Genomic DNA, 10,709 nt, shown 5'->3' on the forward strand with positions numbered 1-10,709 from the left:
GCGTGGGGTGGGGGGTGGAGGGTAGGGGTCAGAGTCTGAATTGAGGTCCATGTAGTACTTGTTGCTTTTCCAGCGGCTGGTGGTGTAGTCGCTGTCACACACGTCTGTGCTGCAGGGGGTGGTGGGCGGCGCGACCCCTCGATTCAAATACGGTCTGTGGAGGGCAAACATTTAGAGATCAGGAACTTGAGCTTGAGATATTTGACCTGTCTACCCATCTGCAACCCCATTACCTATGCATTTATTCAACTATTCCTTCATAATTCAGCATAGATCTCTTAACATATTTGAGCTATCTACCCACATACCTACCCTACCACTCCAAATATTTAAGCTATCTACCCACCTACCAGCATTTCTACCCTATCATTCCAGATATTTGAGCTACCTACCTACAGAACAACCCATCTACCTAATTACCAGCATATTAACCCTACCACATTAGATATTTGAGCTATCTACCCACCTCTCAGCATATCTACCCGACCATATCTACATTCCCATCTATTAGCATATCTACCCTACCATACTAGAAATGTGAGCTATCTGCCTAACTACAGGTGTTAAAGCAAAAAAAAAATATTTTGACTGAAAATTTTTCCTCAGCCAAACCCCATTCCACAGCCATACCTGTCACACACCCAGTTTTTTTCTTCTTGTAATTAGGAGCGCTTGTCCTCCTAATTTAAAAAAATAGAAGCACTTTTTTTTTTTTTACGTTTAATGAGGCTAAGAGGTGGCATGAGTGTAATTAAATTCATGTGGAGATTAATGTTTTAAATATAAAATTTTAAATACAGAAATATTAAATGATTTAAATAACTGAAATTATACGCTAAAAATTAAACTGAATGAAATACTTTATGAATGGGTAATCATCAATCACTGACTCACTAGAATTGTTCAAAAACGCACTTTCGTTCATGAATGAAACACCGCTGTGTTTGCTTTTAGAGATGCGCAGCGGCTCAGCTGTTACTTGATTTGGAACTATTTTCGTTGATGAAATAGAGCAAAATCAGGCAGTACTTGTTTACTGAACTGTTGTATTAAATTAATATCACATTTGCAAACTCCCTTAACAATTATTAAAAGCTGTCACTCTCCTTATCACGATCTGTGGGCACACAGAAAATGAGAGCGCGTGAGTGAGTTCTCAAGACTCAAAAGCACGTGCAAATGATACGTTCCGTCATCTGCCATCACGTTATAAGCGCGAAACCTGCGGGAATGAGTAGAATTGTTATTAACAGCCGCAATCCCACGCCAAAATTCAAGTTCTGCTCTGTGTTCTCTGCTAATAACCCGCCTGTGAATGATGTGAGCGGCGTCACTATGTTGTCATGAGAAGCTGCAGCCGTGGCGGGGATGACTTTTGGTGTGCCGGCAGAACAACAACGTGCTACATGTTTCTTTTCCCTCATTTTTTCCAATTGACGAAAATCCGTCATAGCGACGGAAAACTTTAATCCCTGTAACTATCTACCTAGCTATCAGCATTTCTACCCTACCATACAATATATTTGAACTATCTACCTAACTATCAGTATATTTACCCAACCATAGTAGATATTTGAGCCATCTACCTACCTTCCCATCTACCAGAATATCTACCCTACCATTCCAGATATTTTGGGTATCCACCTACCTTCCTACCTATCAGCATATCTACCCTACCATACAAGATATTTGATTGATCTATCTATCTATCTATCTATCTATCTATCTATCTATCCATCCATCCATCCATCCATCCATCCATCCATCCATCCATCCACCATATATTTGAGCTATCTACCTGAAAGCACATCAAAATATCTACCAAACCATACCAGATATTTGAACTATCTACCTATCTATCTACCCACCCATTAACATATCTACCCTACCATTTCAGAAATGAGCGGTCTACCTTCGTATGTACCTATCTACCTACCTATCAGCAAATCTACCCTACCATAACAGATATTTCATCCATCCATCAAGGATTTCTGGATTAAAACACACCTGTAAGACCTGGTTGTTGATGGGCTGTTGGATGAATAAAAGACTTCTGCGTTGTAGAGCGAGCGATCTGTCGCTGGTGATGGAGGAGGGTTGAGCATCTATACACAGAAAAGCAAAAAAAAAAATTTCTCAGTTATATGGCATAAACCACAACAAAACAGACAAGATAAAATATATGAAGTAAACTTAAAATACAAAAATCTTTTTTTCTATATGGAATTAAACAATAACAATAAACTAATGAATAGCACAGTACCTGAGGGTAAAAAGCTCCTTTGGTGCTGGAAGAGCTACTGGATGATGCTCCCGTCACATGGTTCCTGTCGTAGAGAGGTGCCCCACTGCTGCTGCTGCCCATGAGACTCACTGAACTCATCATGGACTTCCCACAGGAGATACCTGCGACACAGCGAGACAGACTCATCACACACAAAAGACTCATCACAGGCAGAGACATTATTCACCTTAAGAGACTGCAGCAGCTATCAAACAGCAGACCTTTACCTGTAAAAGTACCGTGCTGTGAATTTGTGGGTGCAATGAAGTTGAGGGGTACGTGAGGGGTCCCACTGATGTACTCGTGTGGGAAGCCTCCATTGGGGCCCTTGTAATGGCGACACACGACTCTCTGACACACAAAACACATGCCTCCCATCACAAAGACAGAGAGGATGATGCCGATGACGGGGCCGATGGTGCTGGTGTGACGCGGAATGTCGTTGGGGGGCGAAGGGAAATCTGTGAACAAGCCAAACAGGGATAAATAAGTATCACAATTCAAGTTATTGCATGCACGTTCAAACACCTCATGCTTTTTTCGGTATGGTAAACGTACCGCAGAAAAGCTCGTCAGATTTGTCTGTGCAGTCTGCGAAGGAGTCACACTGCTGTTTCTTCAGAATACACTGGTTGTTGCCACATCGGAACTGATTAGGCATGCAAATGGCTAATGGGAAAAATGCGAGAGGATAGATCAGTGACTGACACAACAATTAGTTTATAAAAATCAAAATGAAGCAGCATAAATTTATGAATGCAACAAGTTGTGGATGTGTATCTGTAACTATACGCTGTCATATGAACACCAGTCAGTGATTTAAGATTAACGTTTTTCAAACGATACACAACACTACAATGGTTTCCAGCTCACTTCAAGTTGCACATAATAAACTGCGATTAATTATTAAATGAAATAAGTGAATCATTTGAGCCAATTCAGTGAGTTGTCTGACTGATTCGGTAAATAATTCAGAATCATTTTTACTGATTCATACGAAAAAACTATTGATTTATTTGCACAAGTTTGTTTTGAGGACAGCAAATTGACTATGTAGTATTTTGTGCCACCCAGTATTTCTCTCTTATTCTCAGTGTTTTGCATACAAGTGCACTCACTTATTTTTTTTCACATTTTTGTCCTTCCCAAGTATTTATAACTACACGCTATTGTACAAATCTAATAATGCATTATCGGTTCACAGAAAGGAGGAGAAGACAGCATTTCACCACATTTGGAACGAAGAACGTTACAAAAAATGGTCAATTACACTTCAGTTGCCTACCAAAATAATGGCGTAAGAGACTAAAAATGCTGTGTGAAAGTCAAAAAAGTACTGCTCTTTCTGTTGGCAGCAACACATGGGCAAATCATGACTTAATTTGGAGACAGATATTGTAAGTTTATAGCATTTGCACATCCTGTTGAAAAAGAGAGCTGCTTGTCTGGCTTGTCACGCTCATAACCTCAAGATTGTGTGTGTGTTTACAGAATCAGTCACAGGTGGAAATTCTAGTAAATCAGCAGGTTTAAACTGCGTAACAGTTGGACGTACTGTCGCAATCCTGTTCATCAGAGCCGTCCGCGCAGTCGGGCTCTCCGTTGCAGCGCAGCTGAGAGTCCACGCATTGGCCTTTGTCGCACTGAAACTGGAGTTCGGAGCAGATGGGACAGTTCATCTCGTCGCTGTGGTCTGCGCACTCTGCGATGCCGTCACAGCGCCATGCCATGGGGATGCAGTCGATCTCGCCAGTAGCGCAGGTGAACTGCTCGCTAGAGCAGGTGGGAGGCTCTGAGGGGGGTCGTGGGTAAATATGTGATCAGCACACATGCATGAAAACCAATAGTTGCGTTTTTGATTTCATGCCACACATATGTCTGTGTATATATGTAAAAATTTACCTCCACAGCTGAGCAGATTTTGAAGCAGCACCAGGTGCATGGGACACGAGCAGCGTGGTGTCCCATCACCCTTAGCAATGCAGATGTGGGAGCAACCTCCGTTGTCACGGGAACAAGGGTGGGATGCTGTTAGGAAGATTAAAGGACAATTATACTCTTTAATCACAGGAACTCTGAGGCCACATGGTCTTTAACTATGTAAACCGATTTTGACAACATATGATTTTTGCAACTCAAACAAGGTTAAATGCTGGTTTAAAACACTCAACTACCAGTGTAAATTCGTTTAGATGTTTTTGACTAGTCTGGCAATTAATTTAGGTAGTTAACAAAGAAGAAACTGGGCTCTTTTTACAGGTTTCAAGACAAGCAACCAAAATATTTTGCAAACAAGATTATATATAATGTTAACTGAAATATAATGTGATTAAATACAATTTAGGATATAATATTTTAACTTTAATAATAAACACTTATTTAAAAAACATTAATATAATATAATCATATATTTATGTTTTTATTAGTGCTGGGCAACGATTAATCGCATCCAAAATAAAAGTTTTTGTGTACATAATATATGTGTGTGTACGGTGTATATTTATTATGTATACATAAATACACACACACATGCATGTATATTTAAGATAAATGTTATGTTTATATATTAAATATATTTATATATAATATAAATTATATGAATGTAAATATATACATGTAAATACATGAAAATATTTTCAAAATATATACCGTATGCATGTGTCTTTATATATACATAATAAATATACACAGTACACACATACACATTATATAAACAAAAACTTTTATTTTGGATGCGATTAATCATTGCCCAGCACTAATTTTTATACTATAGTAGATCATTATATTATAGTAGTGTAGCAAATGACATAAGATATCCATAAAATAAATGATATATTAAATTCTAATTTAAGTTATAATAATTTAATTTAAATGTCATTTAATTAATATAATATATAAATCATATGTATATTATTGTACTATAGTAGATGATTATATTATATAGTGCAGTAAATGACAGAAAACCTTTCTGTTCTGCAATCCATTAAGCAAATATTATAATACATTTTAATATAAATGATAATAATTATTATAATAACTGAATTTATATTATATCATATTATTTATTTACATTTACATTACATTTAGCAGACACTTTTATCCAAAGCGACTTACAAATGAGGACAATGGAAGCAATCAAAATCAACAAAAGAGCAATGATATGCAAGTGCTATAACAAGTCTCAGTTAGCATTCATTCTCAGTTATATTATATTATATTAATAGACAGGTAGCTCACAAGGTTTTCGGAACAAAGCTAATGTGTGTTTTTTTTAAATTTTTTTTATATATATATATATATAAGAAACAGCTGTGAATTTACCAAACTCCTCTGGCTCCATGTACTCCACCGCATGGATGCCGGTCAGATACTGGAGTCGCCCCTGAATGCGGGTCCTCTTCTCTCCGGTCAGCTTATCCACGCATTCGATCATCTGCTGCTGTTTGTCGATCCAGTACAGATGATCACCCAACACAGTCAGACCGACAGGCTGAAGGATGTTGGAGTCCTGGAGAATGATACGATTGGCACCTGGGAAACAAACAAAGAGATCCGCAGTCATAATTCAAGTTTTTCCACTGTGTCACGTTATAAATCGTATCTTTTCGGCCTTTGTGTTGGTCATTTGGCAGCAGGGGGGGGTTCTGTTGCGTAAGGAGATTAGCCGTGGCTTAAGGTGTGACCATCTGTCTTATGCTAACATCAAACATCAGAGCTCAGCATCTGGAGAGACTTTGCTTTCTGGCAGCTCACTGGCAATCATAAAGCGATAGAGTGATTTTCTGTGACGAAGGCACTTAAATAACCTCAGAAGAATGAACTAAGATACAGTCCATCAAATTCTTCATCAGAGCATGTCAATGTATATAACAGGTTAAGACAACACAGACTATACTGTTTTGATTAGTTTAGACTAGACGGTATTGATAATATACAGTGCAAGTATAGATAGTGCCTGGCCTGTGCTCTCGGCCAGTATTTGTTTGGTTTCCATCGCTATGTCATTTGACATGTTTAGAAGATCAAATCTCATTGGAGAGGTCAGAAAGTTGTCCTTGTTTCATATGGCGTTCCAGAATACTGCAGAACTGATAGCAGTCAATTTGCCCACAGGCGATACAATACAAGACGGGAAAAAAACAAAACATTTTGAGCATGAGATTCAGTGACATTTATGGTTACGTGTTGAGGGAAAAGACCTAATCTTTCTGGCAAATTTGTGACATCAAAATTCATCTTCAAAATAAATGACTAACATTGAGTTGCATGGGAACATTTAGTTTTTCAAGTCTTAAATCATGATGTTTTGGTACAATATTACAAACAACACAATTGTTGTTATTATGACAGCACAAATCTGTTTTACATTACTATTTTTAAAACTCAACTTTAACTCTATAAATGTTATACTGATTATTAGGTATGCACAATATATTGTTATTTTACTATTATTTATATACCGTTACAGTATCTATTACTATTTTGAATTAGATTTTTTTTATTTCAGTTGTCATTTTAATTTTAGTTTTAAGTTTTAATAATTGTGTTATGTGCTTTTGCCATTTTTAGTAGGTTTAGTTTTTTTCTTTTAATTTTAAAATATTTAGCTTTTTCAATTTTAGTTTTTATGTTACTCAGACAAAATACTACAGATATTTTAATAAAGGCTTTAACATGAGATATGCAAGCAAAAATGTAGTAGTATTTACCAGACAGGTCACTGCTCTCAATCCGTTTCAGGTCTGCGTCCACCCAGAACAGTTTGCCCAGCTTGTTGTCCAAAGCCAGTGCCACGGGGCGGATCAAGCCGGTTGTGAACAGGGATTCACGCTCCGTCCCATCCAAAGACGCACCTTCAATTTTAGCTGAACGATCCTGGACAGTAGTGAAATACATGTATCTGTGGAAAAAAAGGGTTTGGAAATTACATACCATTTTCCTAATGGTAAAAATATGCAGTAAAAATGTGACTAAAATGTGGCTTTAATCGGATTATACAAACATCTTTCAAGATGTTTCAACATTTAATGAAAGTGTTTGTAGTAATTTATGTTATTGCATTGCATAACAAACACATGATCTGTAGAAATGGATAAACATTCATTTGTTGAACAGAGGGAGCATCTTTGATGGGGCCATGTTGTTTTGACTGTGTGGGAGAATTGGTGTATATCTTCACACATCCCAAAAGCCCTTTAGCCCTAATGTTATGTCTAGACTAGTCTGAGATAACTCTCAAAGATGCGTTTTCTTCTTTGTTTTCAGTTGCTGTCTGGGAAACCCACAATTTGCATCTGTTAGCAATTATTCTCGGCTTAAAAAAACAGAACGCTGATATTGATATCGTACAGTACAGTGTCTTTAAAAATTAGATAAACTATCACAGCAACAAAGCAAACCACTTAAAAACGGTTACCTCCTTTGGGAAACGTTTGGGGGATCTACATTATATGTGATGGATTTCCAATGCTAAGATGGGAACAGAAGAAATTAATAAACCCCAAAATTGGTTTGGCTGATGGATCTGAAGACGCCTTCTCTGAGTCAGAGCACTATGGAGTGTTATGTACTTGCTAAACATCTGCCAATGTCTGACTTTAGCGCGGGGAATGTAGCATATTGCGTATTAAATTTCCCACCTGCGATGTTAAACAACTCCTTATGTGAACATCTTTGAAGATGTTTTGATCCCGAACGATCTGAAAAACTAGGTAAAGCAATGCTTAATCAATTTGACGACATTTTGAGGTTGTCGGATTTGACAGCATTTTGGATCCAGATCCAACGACTAGCTTATGCGAACTTTCAGAGAGGGTCAGCACAATGTCTTGACCAGAACAAATAAGGCACACCTAATGAAATGAGGTTTAAAAAAATAAATAAATAAAAAATTGAAATGTCAGCACCGATAGCCTTGTGGGGAGCGTGCCGACATACAGCGTTGTTGCGCTATGGGCGTCCCGAGTTCGAATCCAGACTCGAGGACCTTTCCCATTCCAGGCCCTCTCTCTCCCATCTGTCCTAACGTAATAAAAGGCGAAAATGCAAAAAATAAATCATAAAATAAAAAAAATAAAAAAATGTTGCCTATTTTATGATTTATTTTTGGCATTTTCACCTTTTATTATAATAGGACAGATCATAACTGACAGGAAGCAAAGCGGGAGAGAGAGAGGGGGGCGGGATTGGGAAAGGTCCACAAGGCTATCGGCACCGACTTGCCTTTTTATTTATATTTTTAGTTTTACCAAAAATTACTAAGACTAAAACTGAAATAAAAATAAATGGTAATTAAACAGAAATACAAAAAAAAACAACAACTAATTTTTACAAATATATAAAAAAAAACTAATAAAATGTGCACATAACTAAATTACTAAAATGTGAACTAAATTAAAATAGCCCATTTAAGATATTAATAAATACTATAAAAATATATAAATAATACTAAAAAACATGCTGATTCTATTTAGCCATCTCATAAACAAAGCAGCATAATCTGGTCAAATTAGGGATAAATGCGAGACTAAATATAGGGATAAATGCAATGAGCTTGATCTCAGATATGCCGGTTTTTATGCCATAATTTGCCTGTCCTGCCACTCTTGTGGGAGACATCCCCTCCACCCCACCCAGACGAGGCTGTGAGGGTGAGACGTAAATAGAAAACCCACTGATGACGGTCACACTAACAATGGGACACACAATTACAGTGCATGCAGCCAACGCCTGCGTATGGTCGACCCGCGAGCGAGCGCCACAGCATGGGGACCACAGAGGGCCATCTGTTCCACATATTTGGCTATTGGAGAGGCCTGGATGGAGTCAAGAGTTTTCCTACAATACGAAAGAAATGGCGAAGCGCCCCGTCATTAGAGTATCCAGTTCTGCGCTGTAATTTCAAGTCCGCCGGCCATAAATCAATAAACATTTAATAAGGTGTTATGTTTATGGAAAGGAGCCAAACCGCAGCTGAATAATAAAATCTGCCCCCGAGGTTATGGATGAGCAGTTAAATTGAATGCAGGTTGTAATGATAATGACATGCCCTATATTTTATTTTCTAATTAATAATCGTACCCTTTCTCAGCGTTCACCACGATAGCGCGTGGCTTGTCCACGTCATCCTTCAGGACCTCCCCGATCACATGGCCGTCCATGCGATGGATGTTGATGGTGTTGGTGGTCTCGCAGGTCCAGTAGACGGTGCGACTGTAGGGGTCCAGACTCAAGTCATGAGGCTGCTTTGGGTGGAGGTTGGTTGGGGTCATCACTGTGGACGCCTGGATAATTCAGATGACATTAATTTAAATTAGGACTGCTAACATACAATTACACGATATGCTGAGTAATTAATCAATTTAATAAAAAATTCCATATCATATCATATCAATTTCATGAAAATAATACCAAAAGTGGATTGAAAATGGTTTTAGATAACAAATATTGAAATATTAAAATGATTTATTTTAATAATAATCTATTATTAACATAATGATGTCATATATTATAATAGCATTATTAATATTAATAACAATATTTGTTACTATCAATATACTACTACTAATAGTAGTAAAATATTTCTTAAAATATTAAGATTAATACTTAAAACGGACCCACTTTTTGTTTTATCTTTTAGGATAATAATTATATATATAATTATAAGCTGAATAATTAATCAAATTAATTACAAATTCCATATCATATAATATATCAATATCATGAAAATCATACAAAAAGTAAATAAAAAATGGTTTTAAATACCAAATATGATTAAAATAATAATAATAATAATAATAAGTATTGTTGTTATTAATATAATAATGTCATATATAATAATAATGTTATTAATGTTAATAACAATATTGGTAATTACCAACATACTACTAAAACTACTACTACTAATAATAATGATAAAAAATATTTCTTAGTAAACACTGACCCACTTTTTGTATTATCTTAATTTTAGGATAATTATAATAATTTACCGTCAACATAATTACACAATAAGCCGAATGATTAATCGAATGAATCACAAATAACATATTTTTATAATAATAATAATATCTTTTTTTACTTTAAATAATATATATTTTAATATATATTTTCTACTTTAAATATATTCAAATAATCAATTAAACAATAAATATAGTGAGTATACTATCATGATCAAGTAACATCAACATTGTTTGACTGAACAGTCACCTGACTGCCGTCGTCTTGGGCCCTGCGGATGTTTTGTCGGCCATCCACCCAGTAGACCAGGCGTTCCAGAGGGTCAAAGCTGATGGCACGCAAGTTCTTCATAACGTGGATAGGTAGAATCATGTCTGGACTCTGTTCTCCCAGGACCATTCGACTGATGGAGCTCTTCTGGCTGAAGAGCAGGAAGCTAGGGGGCGCTGTTGAGCAAAACAAGAGGAAG

The 10,709-nt window shown here is 36.7% G+C and overlaps 1 protein-coding gene across 1 annotated transcript in view; it reads right to left on the reverse strand.

Annotated features, from left to right (window-relative positions):
• The window catches only part of LOC107654131 (low-density lipoprotein receptor-related protein 5-like), an 85,679-nt gene that overhangs the window by 3,636 nt on the left and 71,334 nt on the right, over positions 1–10,709 (reverse strand). Inside the window, exons 15-23 of the mRNA XM_016441066.1 lie at positions 9,365–9,567; positions 6,994–7,184; positions 5,606–5,815; positions 4,187–4,312; positions 3,840–4,076; positions 2,843–2,953; positions 2,512–2,745; positions 2,264–2,406; positions 2,008–2,105 (exon numbers count right to left, since the gene is read on the reverse strand). Coding sequence (XP_016296552.1) covers positions 2,008–2,105; positions 2,264–2,406; positions 2,512–2,745; positions 2,843–2,953; positions 3,840–4,076; positions 4,187–4,312; positions 5,606–5,815; positions 6,994–7,184; positions 9,365–9,567 — 1,553 coding nt within the window. The remainder of the gene's footprint in view (positions 1–2,007; positions 2,106–2,263; positions 2,407–2,511; positions 2,746–2,842; positions 2,954–3,839; positions 4,077–4,186; positions 4,313–5,605; positions 5,816–6,993; positions 7,185–9,364; positions 9,568–10,709) is intronic.

Source organism: Sinocyclocheilus anshuiensis, unplaced genomic scaffold (genome assembly GCF_001515605.1).
Source record: "Sinocyclocheilus anshuiensis isolate Anshui unplaced genomic scaffold, SAMN03320099.WGS_v1.1 scaffold115, whole genome shotgun sequence".
Classification (NCBI taxonomy): Eukaryota; Metazoa; Chordata; class Actinopteri; order Cypriniformes; family Cyprinidae; genus Sinocyclocheilus; species Sinocyclocheilus anshuiensis.